The sequence below is a fragment of the Cicer arietinum genome, chromosome 1 (genome assembly GCF_000331145.2).
Source record: "Cicer arietinum cultivar CDC Frontier isolate Library 1 chromosome 1, Cicar.CDCFrontier_v2.0, whole genome shotgun sequence".
Classification (NCBI taxonomy): Eukaryota; Viridiplantae; Streptophyta; class Magnoliopsida; order Fabales; family Fabaceae; genus Cicer; species Cicer arietinum.
In genome coordinates this window covers 50786971-50806749 of record NC_021160.2, presented here as the reverse complement: position 1 = coordinate 50806749, position 19779 = coordinate 50786971, and the positions used below count along the sequence as shown (strand labels likewise).

Genomic DNA, 19779 nt, shown 5'->3' with positions numbered 1-19779 from the left:
TTGTTCAAATTTCGCTACATTATACCACTATAGTGCCGCTATTTGACAAAACTGCAAAAAAAAAACTGAAATACATAATATAAAAACTATCTGCAACAACTGATACGATTACTTCACACCATTATCAAATCAAACTGAGCATAAAAGAAGCTGAAGGATTACTTCACATCATTATAAAATCAAACTGAGCATAAAAGAAGCTGAAGATTGCCTACCAATATTAGGTCCTTTAGGATAGAGTTGACGCACTCCTTGTTCTTCCAAGCTTGGTAGAACATCACTGGTCTGTGTAAAAAAATAAAGAAACAAAACATTAACACCGTACAATCATGCCAAAGAGGCTTCTGCATAAAATCTCAAACAGATAAATAAATACTTTCTGAGAATTGCATCTCTTATAAGAACGAACCCTATTTTACAAGACTGAACTCAACCACTTGCCATTCCTAATTTCATGTATCGCTATCACATGAATGTCAGACAGGAATAAATATTCATTTAAACTATTTGTCAAAGTAGTAATTCGGGCCATAATAATATCAAAACCACAATAGCAAAAAACCTCACAGTGTAACTGCCTCCAAAACAAACATAAGTTCCTTCAATTGGTGGCGGAGGCTCTGGAGCAGACTGAGGGTCTTGCGAGTAATCTTTGTAAAGTCTGTAATAAGGTGGTGGTGGTGGGTATGTTGCCGTTGCCATAACAAAAACCTTCAAAGATCATACATGCATCTCAACTTCAAAATCTGCATCATTAAATTAAAAATAATGTTACACAAAGGAACGCATGGGGATTAAATTTCATCAACAAAAAAAGACAAAACCTAACCATAAGTCCAAGTTCATTGTTTGCACTTGCAGTGATGTTGAGGTACAGCTATAACTGATTTGAAACCCTATAATAACATTAACAATATTCAGAGAATAAATAAATGCAATATCACTCATCCTTTTAGTATGCAGAAGAAGCGTTAGGTTAACTTCGCAATACACAGAGTTAAAAGAGTGGAAGGAGAAAAAGGTAACTTACTTGACAGAGTCGCTCAGCCACGTAGATGGAGCGCCGGCGTGATGCGCGGCTAAGCAGCTCGTGAGTGAGGCGATCACTCAGACGGAGATGAGTTGCGATAGAGAGAGCTGTAACTATGAGAAACTATTGTTTATTAGGAAAGAATATTGGGAATAAAAATTAATAAATAAATGCTTAAACAAAGTAAAATAGAAAAAAATAAAATCTGAAACTTGAAATCAAAAGAATTGAAAATTAAAAATAGAAATTGAAAAACCCTAATAATCCAAAATCACAATTCTATATCAAAATAGTTGCCATATACCTCAAATCCTTCTTGTTCCAAGATAAACGAAGTAAAGGAGTATATGGTTGAGGACCCTGGTAGATAATAGTTGAACGTTCTTTCTTTGTCTCTTAAATCAAAGATCCTGTCAACGGAAACGAAAGTTGCGTTTCATGTGCAACAAGTTGCGTTTCAACGAAGCCTATTTCAATGTCTCAAACAGTGCAGGTAGTGTCGATGCTGCTGGAGCTTCGACGGAGATAGTGGCCGAGAAGGTTTAAGGAAGGAGTAATGAGTTGGAGAATGGAGAATGGAGAATGGAGAATGGAGTTTATTCTATTTTTTATTTTCAATACTTTTAATTTTATTTTAAGTTTTAGATTTTGTTTTTTCTTCTTGTCAAAAATATATTTTGTTTTTTCTTAATTTTAATTGGTTTTATTTTATAAAAACTAACTTTAGATATATCTAAAATGTTTTAAATACGGACCATTTATTGAAGCTTAAAGTTTGGATAAAATGTCTTAAATTAAAAATCAAATGACTAAAATTGCATAAAAAAAATACTAATATGAACTAAAATTACATATTGAACAAAAACATAAAAACTAAATTGCATTTATGTCCAAAAGAAAAGCATATAAGAATCTAATTTGATTTTTTGGACAAAATTAGTTCCTCATCCTACTTGTATGAGCAGACACATCTAAGAAGCTCAATAAGTGGAGATATAGTTATTTATTAAAAATATTGACACAAAAATAATATAAATTTATAAACCATAAAATAACTATATCATCATCATTAAATTATAAATTGGATATTACAAAAATTATACTTTACATGTTCAAAAACTGATTATAATTTTTCTCTATGTATATTTAAATTTTGAAAGTATTTTAAGATTTTTTCATTAACGATCTATAGACTCTAGTGCCTAACATTGTTTTGAAATATTTTTCCACTTCTAAAATAACTAAGAAAAAAAAGTAATGCTATTAATTACTTGATAATTTTTTTTAGAGATAATTACTTTATAGTTGATTGTAATACAAGTATTGAGTGTTGAAACGAAAAAATATACCTTTTAATATTACGATACAAAACCAAAATAAGAATAAAGTGAACAATCTACATAGATTAAAGTAGTATCTATTTATTTTAGTAATTATAATATAATTATTTTTTCTTAAAGTGAATGATTCATTTTATAATTATTTTACATATATTAAAAAAATAAAAATAAATAAAAATATTTTTATTAAATTAATTTTATCAACTATTAATATATATTATACATATAAAATAAAAGTTATCTTAACTCTAAATGCAAAAGTTATCTTAACTCTAAAATCTTAACTCAAAAATCTTAACTCTAAAAGTTATAAAATAAGAGTTATAAATTATTTTTTTAACTTGTTCTTCAAGATGGAATGATCAATTTATTGGGTAAATTTAAATGCAAAAGTTATCTTAACTCTAAAATCTTAGAACTAAAATAGTCATTTGCTTCACGCAGAAGGATGTGACTCAAAATTGCATGAAGGAATAGCAAACACTATATGGACAAGCATACATCACTATCCTCTCAACATGCGAGAAAAAAAACGTTCAGCAATAAAAATCGCAAGATTAAGGGTTAGCATCTCTTTGACGTAAGATGAGGGAGCTTATAGGTAGGTATAGGAACATAACTTCCACATAGTTACCTACTTCTATCTATTGAACACCACTTGCAAACATAAGTACCAACTTCAACTCGTCTCAATTTTGACTCGGGAAATTCATTTTAACCATGTACGGATGCAAATTTTCCTTAACTCTAAATCTCTAATGAAAACATTGTTATTTTTTATTTTTTTATATAGAGGTATTTGTTCATTTTATTTCATATTTTTATATATTATACAATATTAATATATAATATAGAGGTACTTATTCATTTCATTTTATATAATATTAATATAATTTTATTTTACTATTATTTAATAATGATGATATTAATTACAATAATTATGATTTTTTAAATTTGTTATTTTATATATATTAACGGAAGGATAAAAAAAATCCGAATTTCGTCAAATATATAAATTGAAATCTAAATTTTAACCTAAAAGAAGAATTATCTTATAAACGAATTTTTCTAAAAAAACAAAAGTAGGTGAAAAAAGTAAAAAAAAAAATCAGTTGCTCACAATTTGTGGTATATTAATATTACCCACAATCTTATACTTTATACTTTGTACTTCATATTTATATTTTATATTTTATCTAAAACTACTTATTTGACATTTTTTATTTAAAAAAAAAGTATAATCCATCAAATTTAACTTCATTTTTGGAAATTTAAAAAAATGTCCAGAACACAATTATCCATTTTTTTTCCTTCAAAATCTTCTGAATACAAACATATATTTTAAAACATAAAATTTGATTTTTTATTTAAAAAAGTAAAATAAGATTTCTATTAAAATATATAGTCAAAATATAAATATAAATATAAAGATATAAGGTAAATTTTTTAAAATGTAAACGAATGTAAGAAATCAAATTTACTGGTGTTATTCAAATATTATATGATATTTTTTTAATATGTATCAGAATTAGAAAAAATATTATATTATTCATTGACTATATATTACGGCAATTTTGAGTTGATTTGAAGTCAAAAATGTTTATTCTTCTAATTATGTATCATTAACAAAATTAGAAACTATCATTTAATTTTTTTGACAAAATATTATGTCATTAATTATAATATTAAGTCAAAAAGAATATTCTTCTAATTATGCATCATTAGTTGAGTCAAAAAGAAAATTTGTTCATGATTAACTATATGTTTTTTTTCTTTCTGCGTTATCTTTATATAGTTTATTTATAATGGTATACAAATAAATTAAAAACGGTTCAACGATAAATTTTTTATTGAACAGTTCAACTTATAATTAAGATACAAAATAAACATTAGTCAAAAACAAAAAAATTAACAATGTTGGAATAATATAATTAGATCATAATTTATTAACAAATATAAATATATATATATATATATATGTATGTATGTGTGTGAAAAGAGTTTTTTTATCTAGTAAATTAGATCATAATTTATTTATATAGCTGTGAAATTTAAATTCAAATTAGAATAAAATATTCAATTTAGTTATGTAAAATCTTGAATTTAAATTTAAAATAAAATGTTCAATTAATTATATTGATATTTATTAATTAAATTAAAATGTGAAAGAAAAAATAATAATACGTGAGAGTGAAAATAATTAAACGTTAACTACACAATTGTATATGCATATGGATAATATAATTGTTGGAAATATTAGATAAACATTTAGATACATAAAAAGAGAATTAACCATTCATAATTTGAATAACGGTGATCATTCATTCCTCTCTTCTTCGCACTCAATTTCTAATATTTTTTCTCATTCTAGACTTTCTGGACCATCCGATGACACGGCTTCAATCAATCCAATCGAACGGTGCAAGCTGACAGTCAGAATAAAAATCTTCATATCTTGCCACGCGTCCACAACTTGGCACATTATGATACGCCGTTATTAGAAAAAATACAAGAAAACATTCAGTCAAACAGAAATAGAAAATGGAAGAAGGGGGCAGTTTCGTATTTTCAGTTACTGCAATGCATCCTCACACACCCGAACAAATATGGTCAAGCTTCTTCATTTGGTCATGTGAAATTCTCAGTATATAATTGCTCTCTCTCTCTTCATTCCATCGAGATCGAACAACAACTTAGTGTTTCTTCAATTGATTCTGTAAGTTCTGTTTAAACTTTTGTTTCCGTTTTCATGAACAAGTTGTAAATTAAGTATTCCGCAGTAATTTATGGAACCGCTTAATTTCGGTGCTGTGAACTGTGTTTTGTTTATCGTTTTATTTTATGAGGAAAATAGATACTGTGTTGTGCGAATGAATGTTTGTTACATATTTTCGTTAAGTTAGATTCTGTAATTCAGATTAAAAAATTGTAATGTAACTGTGGAATTGCGCAATTTTCTTGTTCTATCGTAATTTAACGATGTTTCAGTTTCATTCGGTTAATTTTTGTAGAAAATTGTGATATGATTAAGTTTTGACTTGTGATACGGTTTAAGAGTATCAGAACTAGAAAAGCTTACTTATCATGTAGTTAAGTTAAGTATTAGTTGCTAAAATCCGCATCTGGTTTCTTCATGATCTTGAGAATGCTTCCTTTTTTTATTCAATTGTGGTATTAGATTTGAATCTTTGACGGCATATATGACTAGTTTGGATTGCTTTTCATTAAAGTAAATTTATTATTTTTGTAACAAGAAAAAGTTATTGTAAACTTTTAGATGTTTATATTCAAGGATTACACGATGGAGCTTATGAAAAAAAATTGAAATATAGAAGCTAATTTTAAAAACCTCATAGTTATTACAAGCTAATTTTGAGTTTTTCGTAAGGGCTGGTGGAGAAGTGTGCTTTAACTTCCTCATAAACTATCCTAATCCTCTGTCACCACTGTGGCTTTAAATGCTTTGTGCTGTCTTTGCTTTGGTGGGTTTAAATGCTTGGTACTGTCTTTGCTTTGGAAGTAATTAGTCTCAATGTCTTAAATCATGTTACTAATAAACTACATTATTGTTACATCTTTTTCCTCTATCTCTCTATCACACACACAAACAAACAAATGCACACAGTTACACCTATGCATATCATGTATTTGGAGTTGGACATGCTTAACTGGCCCGTGAGTAATGTGGTTTCTTCTATAAGTTCACATGATATACATGCACCGATGGCTAAATTCATTTTGATGATATGTCAGATATATTAAGCTTACTCTTAGTCTTTCCTTTGGTTGTTGAAGGGTGACATATTTGCTTCAGAGTTTGCATAAGGATTTGGTCATTTTCTGGGTGGCAATTATCTCGACTTGATTTTGGTAGATACTATCTGAATGGGAATAATGCAGCGCAGGTAAGAAGAAAAATATTTTGTAGCTTAACAGAGTACTAATTCCTTTCTTTGCTCTATATCTTGATATAAATATTTCATTTCTCTTTTACTTGCACTGGTTCTCTGTGTTCATATAACCAAAATGCTTGAACTTTTTAGTTTACTATTTCTTCTGTAGTGCGCCTAAAAGATCAAATAATAGCACCCGAATTGTCATCACCGCAATTATGGGAATTGCTTTCGGATTTTTGGTTGGTATTTCAATTTCATCTGCCCATTTGACTAAGGTAAATTTACAATCATTAATCTTTCAGTGTTTTGTCAGGCCCCTATCATCCTTTTAAGTTTTCCCTTCATTTTTTGAGGAGCTATATTTTGCAGATTAGCTTACTTTCAGGTGTAAAGAATTCTTTTGGCATACCTATGTCTGAAATAGAGAGATATTCAGCTGAAATAGGCAGAATTCGTGCTGTTATTGACGAGTCTTCTGGAACCAAAAATATTGAAGCCCTAGGGTCAGTTAGGTTACCAAAGGTAATTTCCGTGCTTATTCTTTTGTTGGATTTGCATTCGTGCACTTAGAAAAGTAAAGCTGTATATTTTGATCAATAATTATATTCCAAGAGAACAACTTCCTTTGGTTGTTTGCACTTAGCCCAGTTGTAATGAGTGAAGTGAAACTGTAATTTGATAGGTTTAGTTTCAGAATATGCTCTATTTTCATTTCCTGGCCATGGTTTTATCTTACATAAGACATGTCGGAATATTCTGTGATAATAATCTTTCTCAGTGGCTAATGACTGTGGGTTGAAAATATCTTGAACAGTTCAACCTTCTTTTCTAATATTCTGTGATAATATTTTATTAAATAACCTCCTCCATTTTGTTTGCATTTTTGTATTTTGAAATTTATCTGTGGTTTTATGGCCTTGTTCCGTAATTGATTATATATAGATATGATTATAAAACTTACCAGATAGAAAAAATCTCCCAAGCTTCAATTCATGAAGGAAGTAAACATCTGCTTGTATCTTGAAAAAAATATGTAATAGTTAGCTTTTATTCTAACTTGTATGTTTTTTCAAAAAGCATTCATGGGATTATCAACCACGTAAGTTGTCATGAAATAGACTTCTATTTGAACTAATACAATTTTCTAGCTGTGTTGTGAAACAATAATTTGGGTGCGGATGTTTAGGAATCAGGAGCTTATCAACATTTAAATTTGTGGTCGACTCATCATTATTAACAAACTAATACAAAGTAGTGCTTCAAAAATAATAATTAATTGCTTAAGCAATCTGACAGGCATTAGCTTTGGCTCTGTCAACATCTGTCTTATTCATAGATCCTTTGATATACCTCAAGATTCGAACCACTACAAGTGAGCAAAAAACTTACATAAAGGCCTAGTCATAGTAAGGTAATTCAGCTTCTCAAACAGGATATTTACTAGGATAAAAAAAAGACCCCCCTTGATAATAATCCACCATAAGTTTGGGATTTGGATCCATAGGTGTGTTAATAGACTTACAATCTAACATCTCGATCTCCTCTAAAAATGTCAAATACATATTTTCTCTGAGAATAGAGTACACCTTCTTTGACTGGCTTACATCAATTCCTTGGAAATATTGCAGTCAGCCTAAGTCCTTGGTCTAAATGTCTTTGGTCATCTTCGGCGCGGATTGTGCCAAAATCTCGAAGAACTGAACTGAATAAGCCATACCATGCTTTAGACTTTGATTGAGGCTATAAGACCTTGTGCAACCTATGAACACAGCCGCATGATTTCCCTTAAGCAACGAACTCGAGTGGTACAGACTTCCTTGGCTAATTCACAATGTAAGAAGACATTTCTGATAGCCATCTTATATGAGGCTAACTTCACATAGCTGCCATAGATAGGAATTGACCAACTATAAAAGGTGTTACCATAATTCAGGGCAAAAACATGAGTATAGCCTTTAGCTATAAGACGAGCTTTCAAGCGATCAATGTAACCTTCTAGGCCTACCTTGATTAATCAACTATAGTTTTTACAAGAGTCCTTGTCTGGTTAGGATCTAGCTCGTCATCTCATCAATCATAACCTACTTAAAATCAAATTCAAATCAGCCTTATCTCCATCCTATAGACCACCATCTCATCAATCATAACCTGCCGAAAATCAAATTTAAATCATCTTTTTCTCTATCCTATTATCTACAATAAAATATCTCAACATATCATAAGGGACTGTCAAATTTTTTGTTAAGGTTAAGCTACTTTCTAGAATTATTCCTTGTATTGTTTTTTTGTTTCTTTGCAGGTATAGATTTCATTTAGCATGCCATCATCATATCATTATCCTTGCTTTAGTTGGTTAGCATTTTATTACGTCAAGCAAATCAAATCTGATTTGAAACTGCTACATTGACAGATAAATGTTTCGTCAAATCCTCGTGGAGCTGAATCACTACCCCCAGGAATTGTTGTACCAGAATCCGATCTTTATTTGCGCAGACTATGGGGTGATCCTAGTGAAGTATATGACAAAAACAGTTATTTACTATGCATGAAATTATCTGTGCCTTATAGTTTTTACTTTATAGCTCTCATATAGTACCACACTACTACAAATATGACTAGAATTATCTTATCTGAAATTGAAACAGACCCCATGTTTACTCTCTCTGTGACGTCTGGCTGTCTCGTTTGCACGTGTTTATGGTTTGTGATGTCAGGCACTCTAATTTGTATGTTCTGTCTATGAATCGTGATGTCGGATGTGTCACAGGAAAACAGAGAGTCATACTTGCCCATATTTCTTTCATACTTCAACCTCAGTTGAAAAGGGTATATAAGACAATCAAAACTATTTCCCCTGATGCACAGCCATATTGGCTCGAGATGTGCACTAATTTCAATTCTGACTTCATGCAGCTCTTATGCATTCATGAGGGCCATTGCATATGAGTGTGTCATGTCAGGAGATATGCATGATTGCATGTCGATAAGTCGTTGTGCTGATATGGATAGCACATACATGTTAAACATCTATTTCTTTTCTTTTTTGGAAAATCTTACAACGAAACCCTGAATTCTGCAGGACCTAAAGAAAAAACCAAAGTATCTACTAACATTCACTGTTGGTTATGATCAGAGGCATAATATCGATGCTGCCGTGAAAAAGGTTACATGGATAGACTACATTTATATATTTGAACTTCTTTGTGTGTTTACTATTTCATATTTTCTTCATAAGTACTGACTATTAAATTGTTCTGTAGTTTTCTGATGATTTTGCAATTTTGCTCTTTCATTATGATGGTCGAACTAGTGAATGGGATCAATTTGAGTGGTCAAAGAATGCAATCCATGTTAGTGCAAGGAAACAAACAAAATGGTATAAATTTTCTGTCCTTTTTTGCCTTTTAACTTGTGGAATTCATGATCAAAGTATTGGGCAATGAGAAGCTAATAGCTTGTGTTCACATTTAACTTGGGAACTTATAAATTAGTTTATCGATATGAGGAGTGGTGATTCTACTGCTTTACACCTTACTTTTATTCACTTTGCTTCTAATTTTATGTTATACAGGTGGTATGCTAAAAGGTTTCTGCACCCCGATATAGTATCGGCTTATGAATATATTTTTATTTGGGATGAAGATCTTGGAGTGGAACACTTCAACGGGGACAAGTATTATTTTCATCTGTCTAGTCTCCTTTTGTTTGACGCTATGTGCAACTTTTAGTTTGATTAATTTACTATATTCTTTTCGCTAGGTATATTAATTTAGTCATAAAGCATGGTTTAGATATCTCTCAACCTGGTCTTGAGCCCAATAATGGATTGACATGGGAGATGACAAAGAGAAGGGGTGACAGAGAAGTTCACACGTATTACTTCGGCTTTCCTCTCTTTCTAATTTTAAGCATTAATATATTTTACTTTTTTCATGATTCAAATGTTTTCCTAAATCTTAAAACATTTATGTACTTGTTGGCAAATAGGGTCACTGAAGAGAAACCAGGATGGTGTAGTGATCCGCATTTGCCTCCCTGTGCTGCGTATGCTCTTTCTTCCACCCTGCTCTTTCTTCCGCATTTGTATAGATATATCATTACGTGGACTTTCTTTTCTTTGTCTATGTAGTTAACATTACTGTTTCTTGTGTTATTTTAGATTTGTGGAAATTATGGCGCCTGTTTTTTCTCGGGAGGCATGGCGTTGTGTGTGGCATATGATTCAGGTATATTTCATTTTTAATGTCCCACATGATGGTTATTGTAATATAAGTTATAACTGAATGAATAGGTAAACTTTCTTTTGGGCGATATACACAAACTTTTTAATCACCCCGATGACTTTTAAATACATGCTTGTAGAATGATCTAGTACATGGATGGGGATTGGACTTTGCCCTCAGAAGATGTGTGCAGGTGAGCAGATTCTATTATCTATTTATTATCACCGATTCCTACTTTGTATTCTTTTCATTAGCCTTGCTAATTGCTGGGTATGCTTCATTTGGTCGTGTGTGGCTTCAGATGCTAAGCTCATGAACTCAATCAAATGATTTAGATTCAAGCATAACTTTTTCTTTCTTCTTTTTGAACTTGCAACATAATTTCTGGTTTTATAATATATTGTATCTGTGTTTCTGTTCATAATAATGAATTTTGGCTCCTGTATTTTCTTAAACTACTATGTGGGTTGTCAGTATTATGGTCAATGTAATTCTCGAAATGCATTCTATTTATTCTTGAGTTAGTCAAAGAGGCTTCCACAGTGTTGTGTTTTTTGTTCCTTTCTTGTTTATGAATCTTCCAAAGGCTATTTCTGTGTGGAATCTGTATATTTTGTGTCCAGTACAGTGTTACATTCTTATCACTCAAATGAAATCTTCGTAGAACATAAAATTGATTTAGTTTATCTTGCTTTGATCTGAATGAATCCGTTTTGCCTATTTTTAGCAACCAGCATATGAAAAAATTGGTGTAATTGATTCTCAATGGATTGTTCATCAAGTAATTCCATCCCTCGGGAACCAGGTCAGTCACCACTGGCTTATAAATATTTAGGGCTACTTACTTCTTTTGAGGGTAACATTCTAAATAGAGTTTTTGTAAATGCATTGACTTGTTGTTGTTGGGATTATTATATGTAGGCTGTGCTTGGTTGATCGGTTGGAAAATATTTTTTTTCTTCTTTTTTTGGCATGGAACCTTCTATATGTAGAAGACTCATGAATGACAAATAATTTGAGTCTCGTCGGGTGGTGGTTCTACTTAAGTAAATCTCTTATTGCCTATTTTTTCCACACCAGGCTCAAATTGAGCCCTTACTGGGAAACCAAACTCTTTATTATTTGGACCGAAATGTAGTATGTTCACATAACAAAGTCTACATGAAATATATCTGGATTGCGTTGTTCCAGCTTCCAAGTATTCTTTGTTTTCTTCCATTTTCCACTTTCTCTTCTCCACCTACTCAACCAAGCATAGTTATGGCGCTCAAACTGTAGAACTACTTGAGTAATTGTGATATTTTTTTTCTTATTTATGTTGTTGTGTATATTCATATACATTGTTGGAGAACATATATAGCATATATTATCCAGTTAAAGAATTTTATCACTCTGGGGAACCAGACTAAAAAATAGTTGCTTCTACTTGCCAAATAGTCCATTTGGGCATTATTTTATTTTGTATTAATTTTATGATATAATTTTCAGGGAGAGGCAGACAACGGAAAAAGTCCACGGGAGGCGGTATGTATATTTCCTATTCAACAATGTTACTTGCAGTTATTTTGCACACATAACTACCCAATTGACTTCTTTTTAAACTCTATGAGAGCTACGTGTAAGTTATCTTGGGTTGTAACTTTCAAACAGAAAATATCTTGGGTTGTAAATGTAAGTTGTCGTAGTAGCATTATGCTACTACCAGGGAGCTCCTTTATCCTACCTCACATTCTAAAAAAACACGTATGGTTCTGGAAATATATTCTCGGACGGCAAAAATTGTGTTTTTGTCTAAAAGTATATTCTTAAACAACATAAAAATTGTGTTTTTTCCTAATGCATACTTTCCAAAGGACCTTTAAAAAATAAGTAGTTTGTGATTCTTTTCTTTGTTAAATGTTGCGCTTTATTTCACAAACAATATTTCACTCTTGTTCGGTATCTCTTTTAGGTCAAAACCAGATGCAGAACTGAATGGGCCCAGTTTCAAGCCCGCCTAACCGTTGCTGACAAGATGTATCTCCAAGAACTTACACCTAATGGAAAGGGTTGATATATTTTTGTGTATTGATTTATCTCTCTTAGTGCAATTTTCGGTTATTTTAATTTTTTCTTTTTTTAATATTTTTTCCTTTTTCCAATCGAAAACGAATCTTATTAGTTACTTACGAAGTTTTGAGGTGATTGTCAAGTTGAAAAATAAGTACGTACGAGAGAAAAGCCAATTATTATCATATCTTGGTTTAGGTTTGAAATAAAGTAACCAAAAACCAATTATTATCATATCTTGGTTTAGGTTTAAAACAAAGTAACCAACTATTGAAACCAATTGATTCATTGAAAAAATGTAATTTGATTGAGGATACAAAGCGGGGGAGTGGGTTCTTGAATTTCCTTAAACGTGGGAGGATCTTTTTCTACCCCTCTAAATTATTTTACTTTGTGTTGTTTGAAAGTTCACTTCTAGAATCATGCGTGGCTTTTAAGAAATGTGGAGGTGGGAAAAATTCTTCACAAACCTTAAATAGAAAATAGGAGATTTATTTAGCTCTTTATGCGATGCCTACTTGTCATATTCTTTTGTTAAGACTATTTTGTATTTGTTCTGTTTATTTTTGTTTGTTAAGCACATTTTTAACATGGGAATGACGGCCAAAAGGAAAAGGTAAAAAGAGAATCTACATATATTTTTTTAATTTCATGTGTCTTGTTTTTTTGTTCTTTATATTTAGTTTGGACGTACCCAAAAAGATATCTATATAAGCATACGCATCATGTTCAGACATGTATAGTCGATGATACAATATTACATATCTCTCCTCAAAACATTTGTCAAACATGCACGAAATTTAACTGCTTTTGCTAGCTATCAGCATCAACATCTAATGGTTTGCCTGAGATTTTTTATAAATAAAAAATAAAGGGGGAACTAAAAGGAAACGTGACTTTTATAAAAAATAGTGTCGTATAGGAAATAAGAAGTGCGTTTGAAGTATGTGGAATGGGGTTGGAGAGATTTTTTTGCTTGAAATAACAGATTTCTAGCTTAAAATAAAATGTCGGTTTTACTCACCTTTCTGACTTGTTACTCAAGACTCGACTTATTTATAACACAATTTTATGAATGCTATGTGGGACAAAAGAGTTTGGTAATGACATTTGCTATAGAATATACTAGTACTATATTCAATTGTACCATAACACCCTCTTGATTTTAACATCTTATCTGTCCAAACAAATTTTGTTGTTTGCTGCTTTGCCTATTCAGTATGTGATTTTGTTTGTCTACACAAGCACAAGGACTCAAACCATAGCGCTAACATAGTAACGTTATGAAACTTAGATAATCGAGTCACTCACCTGTAACCGGAATATATATCAATTAAAAAAATTGAAATTTTTAATTTATAAATTTTATACTTTTTAATAGTAATAATAATAATAATAATTATAATAATAATAAATAATAATAATAATAATAAATAATAATAATAATAATAATAATAATTATTATTATTATTATTATTATTATTATTATGATTATTATTATTATTATTATTACTACTACTTTCTTTTTACACAAATAACTGTTTTAGTTATTTTATCATTAGAATCTAACGTAAGTGATTGATGTACAATGAAGTTGAGTGTTATAAATTTCAAAGTAATGTGCTTGACACTCGTGGAATAGAAAATATTCTAAGTTTTTAATGTAAGATTATATTTGTATTTGTTAGACATTCTTTCTTTTTCTTAGTATTTTTGTTAGTCATTCTAAGATAAAAATAATGACTTATTAAAATTATGCATATAATTTATACCAAAAAAATTATGTATATAATAATAGAAACTTATATAATTTGATTGGTAATATATAGAAACTCATATAAATTGGTTTGACTTGGGTTGTGTTGTGTAAAAATGTGTGACTTGATTTGTTTAATTATCAATAGCCATAATTTATAATTTCATTTAGTAAATTTAAATTATATCGTCTTACAATTTTATTGATATCATATATATATATATATATTATATTTTTAAACCACAATTATTTCAATTAACTTTTGAATCACTTTTATATTAAAAAAAAATTGAACCACGATTAGTTCAATTAATTATTTTGAATTGAACCACGATTATTTATATTTTTATATATATATATATATATATATATATATATATATATTATTCTCATGTGTTGTCTTGCTTCAAATGGCCGTAAACTAGCGGCATATATACCCCTGAAGTTAACGGAGTTAATTAGGCACCAACTAACCCATAATTAAAAATATAAAACCCATAAAATCTGCATTCCCATACAAGCTTAACTCACTATCTCTTCTCCAACCATTTTCTCAACCAACAAACTCCTGGTTGAAGCGTTTCATCATATTCCCAAGTTAAGGTGTGTAATTAATTAAGCAACTCATTTCTATATCTATATATGAGTTATATACACTACTATATGTTATGATTTCATTCTCTGCTCAGCCATCAAATTTAACTTGTATAGATTGATTTTTCTTTTCTTATCTTGTATATTAGTCGACCATTCTCAGGGCTCCTAGTTTCGAGGGTTGATGTATTTAAAACTAGTATATAATTATTGGAGTAATTATTTTATAAGTTACTGCACTTAATAATTTAATGTAATAATGAATAATTCAACTTTTTATTATTGACATAATATATTGATGATCAAACACACAATTTTTTATATTAATCTAAGGTTTAATTGCAGTTTTGATCCCCCTATTTTAGCTGAATTGTGAAATAGTCCATTCATTTTATTTCTACTCAGTTTTAGTCCCCAAATCAAAATTTTGGACTAAAATTTGATGAAATTTCATTTTTTTGCATTTATTTAAGGCACATTATGCCTCAATATCTTGTTGTGCAACAATTGTACATGAAATTTATGATCATAAATGGTGTGATGCGACTTTAAAAAATGTCACTTCATCAAGTTTTGGACCAAAATTCTATTTGAGGACTAAAACTGAGGAAAAATAAAATGGGAGGACTACTTTCGTGATTCGGCAAAAATAGGGAGACCAAAACTACAATTAAGCCTAAATCTAAAATATATAGTTATGTAATCTAATCGTTAATATTTATTTATATTTTTTAAAGTTTACTTTATGTTAATTTAAAATTATTTAATAAAATATTAAATAGTTTTAAATTTTATAAAAATATATAGAGGTGATCTAGTTGATAAAAAATTTTGATTGTATAATTAGACTAATAAAATTCATCATTTATATTAAATTATTAAATGAAGTAACTTAATACAGAGTTACTTATAGATAATATATATATACTCTTCAACAGTCAACTAAGTTTAAAATTTATTAAAGTAACATTAACTAAGAGAATATTTAAAATAAAACAAAATAAAAAACTTAAATTAAAGTTAATTTAATGAAACTCAATAAAAATGTCATTCAATTAAAGAAAAAAAATGGTGATTAACTTAATTAAATAATGTGTGTCTCGATATATGCATGTACGTAGACCACGTTAAAAATGAAATACAACGACGGTTTAAGTCAAAAAATAAAACATCGCATCTCCATTATTTTATATTCCATGTACGTATTTATCGTATATTTCACTATTATTAAAAATAGTTGATAATATAATTAATAATTCTATTATTAAACTTTTTTTTTTCAAACAAAAAAATTAAAAACAGTTTTTTAACACAACATATATACTTGTGTTATTAATTATATTTTGAATATTTTATTAACCACTAAAATACAAATACATATTGTTAATTATTTTTAAAATATATGTCTTATTAACTAATAAAATACATGATATTATCTGTATTTATTTAACAGTTAATTTGTAGTACTCTAAAGTAGTTAGTGATTCGTAGTTAATGAGGTACATATTAAATAAGTAGTTCATGATTTATATTTTACTAGTTAATAATCAATTCAAAATAATTAATACATATTACTAATCACTAAAATATATATGTCATTAATCATTAAAATACATATCATTAATAACTTTTTAAATATATATCTTATTAACCACTAAAATACTTTAAAGTAGTTAATAATTTATATTTTAATAATTTATATTTTAATAATTAATAAATTATTCAAAGTGGTTAATAATATAAACTTACATATATATCATAAAAAAATGTCTTAATAATAAAAAAAATTGAATTTTTTTAAGTAAAAAAATTGTTCATAGTATAAATTCAATGAGCAATGCATTTAACACCAATAAATAAATTATATGGTAGCTAATATATATATTAAGGATACAATTTGGCTAACACATGTTGTTATGATTGCTAGAAGGGAAAGAATGGTTCCCATAAAATTGAGCTGAAGGTCAGTGATTGAGGCAACACCAACTCCAACTAGTAATAGGAATAGTGATAATTTTATTTTCTGGCTGCATCAATTAACATAAGGTTTTGTTTATAAACACGTGCCATGAATATTTTAATGAATAACAAAAACATAAACTAGTACTTGGTATTTTCATTAACTTTTTACCTGAATTGTTTGTTTAGAAAAATGGTTTCTAATATTACAGTGAATGGTATGATTGCAAGTTTTGTCATCTGCAAAATAATCATTCCAAAGCAACAGTCATTTTATAATAATTAAGTTTTAATTAACTCAAATAAAATTAATATATTTAATTCAAATTATGAATAAATATATTAATTTTTACTTATATTTATGGAGGAGTAAATTTTTTAGATATTCCCAAAATATTTTATATAAATAAATGAATAAATGAGAAAGTGAGTATTGTTAATTACCTGATAAAATCCAACAGAATTAAAGCCAAGACTCAAGTTGAGAAAACCAATGGAAACACCATTTAAAAATCCAAAAAGCATAACGGTCTTCATGTCAATGGATTTGGTCACGAACAAGTTTAGACGTTGAGCCACATGAAGGGTACAAAATGTCACCATCAAATGCCAACTAGTAAGAGTTGTGGCTGACCCAAGTGAAAATAATTATAAATTTTTAAGTTAGGGGAATATAAATAAATTATTTAGATATACTAATCAATTTGATTTTTTATGGGTATATGAAAAATTATTATAACGTACCAAAGGGGAAGCCAAGATTGCTCATCAAGGCTTTGTTGCAGATGACAATGGAGACAGATGAAGCTACTGAGAGAAACAATGCACCAATAACACCCAATTGGAAATTTGACATCTCTCCCATTTTTTCTGTCAATGTTTTTTGTCAAGAGTACTTTTTCTCAATATATGCAGGACTAAAAGTATATATATATAATATTTAGCAAAAAAGTAAGTAAATAAATTATATATCTAAAAAATAAAAAATAAAAAATAAAATTATTATTTTACTATCTTTTTTATAAGAGTCAATTATATTATAATTTAAATTAATAAAAATTAATATTTTTGGTTTTTTTTTGACCAAATTACAATTTATATTAAAAAATGACCGGAGTTAGTATTTAATTTGTGAAAAGTTATAGAGTAATAGTTTCTATGTCCTAAACATAAGAACAAAAAAAAAATCACCAAAATCAAAGAGATTCATTTAATGTGTTAATTTAAATAAAAAAATTACAAAAGTAATCTTGATATTAAACACTTTCAAAACTACTAATATGAACATTAATTACATTTTTAATAAAATTAAAAATATATAAAAGATATGTAAACAATAAATACTTTTTAAAATTTATAACTTTTTTCATATTTGAATAAAAAAATTCTTCAAAAAATTTCCTTCATAAAGGACTGAAGGTAGCAATGTTTTCAAATTGCCATTAATGTTCAAAGTGCCATTATTATTATATTATTATTATTATTATTATTATTATTATTATTATTATTATTATTATTATTATTATTATTATTATTATTATTATTATATAACATTGTTTTTTTTTTTTCGTACATCGTTCTTTTTTCTTATATTCCATTAGATAAAAAGTTTGTGTTAAATATAAGTCCATTAAAAAAAAATTTGAACACAAATTATGGATATAATGTTTGACATGTTTGCTATTTTTGGAATGGGATTATACTCTTATTTCTGCATAGAGGAGAACAAAAAGAAACAATTATTAAGTGATCTTCCTTTGCCTTCTCAGGTACTTTATTAATTATCTTCCCATCTTTCTCCCTTTGTAAATTTCTTTCATACATGCTCATCCTATAGTGTTTATATACTTCCTCTCTAAATATCAATATTAATATTGCATCTTTTACTCTTATTTAAAAAAACTTTTAATATAATTAATGTGTTTATTTTATGTATAGATGTATCTAAAATATCATTTGTATTTGTAGAGTAGTTAATTTTAATTTTTCATATTTTAATATACTTAGTGGTATTAGTTAAATGATTATTTATAATAGAAGCAATAAATATATCTAGTAATTTAAAAAATAATTTATATTTAAAGACAATTTTTGTCAAACGAATGTTCCTATTTAGAAATAAGGAAATACATCACTACTAGAAGAAGAAAATATAGTAACAAAATTAGTGGTTGAAAAATAAAAGTCCTCTCTAATTTTGTTGGTCACTAAATTTAGTAACGAATTTAGAGAAAGATTTAATTTTTTTTCTCTCACTAATTTAGGTTTTATTAAGTATTATTATAGTAATTAAGTTATTCAATTTTTTTATTATTTTCTTACAGGTCAAAGACAAAGATAGCTCACCCCATTTGGTTGGAAAAAACATGGGTAATCAACAAGAGGAAAATCATGAGCATAAAATATTAAGCAAGGATTCTATTGTTTAAAATATGTCTTTTATTGCATACTTTGGGGGTTCTATGGAACTTGCAATGAGTGTAAATCAAGTTTTGTTAAATTTATGTAACTTTAAGTCAGTGCATTATATCTTTACCAAACTTAATGGATATACTTAAGTGATCAAAATACAAGAAATATAGCTTCCATGAAATCATAATCATTTTCAGGCAATATATACCTTTAAGTAAGCACATTATTTTAGAAAGTGTTACAGACATTCTTGTTTATAATGTTCACTCCTCAATCCTCAATATTATATTATCAACATGTTTAAATTATGTAAAAGGTCAGTAAGAATTGTTATTTATTTTACTTAAATAAAATTGTCACTAAAAGAATTTTTTAGAGATATATATTAACCTTGACATTTTAAATTAAATAATTTTCATAAAAAGGTTTTCGAACTTGACTTATTTAATTAATTAATCTGAACTGATACGCGTTTGTGTAAGTTCTTATTAAAATATGTTTTTATTTAATTAATAAACTG

The 19779-nt window shown here is 28.2% G+C and overlaps 3 protein-coding genes and 1 long non-coding RNA gene across 6 annotated transcripts in view; 2 read left to right on the top strand and 2 right to left on the bottom strand.

The window, feature by feature from the left end:
- Window positions 1–1607, bottom strand: part of LOC101507536 (mediator of RNA polymerase II transcription subunit 7a-like) — a 4007-nt gene extending 2400 nt beyond the window's left edge. Inside the window, exons 1-5 of one of the 3 annotated variants that reach the window (XM_004487036.4) lie at window positions 1335–1607; window positions 1031–1137; window positions 830–896; window positions 568–746; window positions 216–285 (exon numbers count right to left, since the gene is read on the bottom strand). In XM_004487036.4, the coding sequence (XP_004487093.2) occupies window positions 216–285; window positions 568–702 (205 nt within the window). In that variant the 5' untranslated portion in view covers window positions 703–746; window positions 830–896; window positions 1031–1137; window positions 1335–1607. Of the gene's footprint in view, window positions 1–215; window positions 286–567; window positions 747–829; window positions 897–1030; window positions 1154–1334 lie in introns of all 3 variants that reach the window. The other 2 variants (XM_004487037.4, XM_027334721.2) reach the window with 2 other exon arrangements.
- A 3284-nt stretch (window positions 1608–4891) lies between these two features.
- Window positions 4892–12772, top strand: LOC101508904 (uncharacterized). Its single transcript, XM_004487040.4, has 15 exons — window positions 4892–5086; window positions 6166–6275; window positions 6433–6541; window positions 6636–6788; window positions 8677–8781; window positions 9346–9429; window positions 9527–9642; window positions 9838–9939; window positions 10026–10139; window positions 10254–10310; window positions 10426–10492; window positions 10629–10682; window positions 11217–11294; window positions 11978–12013; window positions 12441–12772. Exons 2-15 carry the CDS (start codon window positions 6256–6258, stop codon window positions 12540–12542), a joined length of 1197 nt encoding a protein of 398 aa, XP_004487097.1. The 5' UTR covers window positions 4892–5086; window positions 6166–6255; the 3' UTR covers window positions 12543–12772.
- Window positions 12773–16731: 3959 nt separating this feature from the next.
- LOC101508593 (UDP-xylose transporter 1-like) lies at window positions 16732–17751 on the bottom strand. The gene is made up of 4 exons (XM_012715480.3): window positions 17592–17751; window positions 17292–17476; window positions 17020–17087; window positions 16732–16915 (listed from the first exon to the last, which is right to left on the bottom strand). Exons 1-4 carry the CDS (start codon window positions 17710–17712, stop codon window positions 16750–16752), a joined length of 540 nt encoding a protein of 179 aa, XP_012570934.1. The 5' UTR covers window positions 17713–17751; the 3' UTR covers window positions 16732–16749.
- A 108-nt stretch (window positions 17752–17859) lies between these two features.
- On the top strand, window positions 17860–19440 carry LOC113786714 (uncharacterized). The gene is made up of 2 exons (XR_003472975.2): window positions 17860–18616; window positions 19172–19440. It is a non-coding gene; the product is annotated as an uncharacterized lncRNA (long non-coding RNA).
- Window positions 19441–19779: the final 339 nt, after the last annotated feature.

Excerpts from the sequence above, each read along its gene's own strand:
- LOC101508904 (XM_004487040.4), top strand. The coding sequence starts at position 6,256 with ATGGGAATAATGCAGCGCAG. Across the intron at positions 8,782-9,345 it reads TATGGGGTGATCCTAGTGAA|GACCTAAAGAAAAAACCAAA; the intron begins GTATATGACAAA and ends TGAATTCTGCAG. Across the intron at positions 10,683-11,216 it reads CCCTCAGAAGATGTGTGCAG|CAACCAGCATATGAAAAAAT; the intron begins GTGAGCAGATTC and ends GCCTATTTTTAG.
- LOC101508593 (XM_012715480.3), bottom strand. The coding sequence starts at position 17,712 with ATGGGAGAGATGTCAAATTTCCAATTGGGTGTTATTGGTGCATTGTTT. Across the intron at positions 17,477-17,591 it reads CAATCTTGGCTTCCCCTTTG|CCACAACTCTTACTAGTTGG; the intron begins GTACGTTATAAT and ends CACTTGGGTCAG. Across the intron at positions 17,088-17,291 it reads ATTCTGTTGGATTTTATCAG|ATGACAAAACTTGCAATCAT; the intron begins GTAATTAACAAT and ends ATTATTTTGCAG.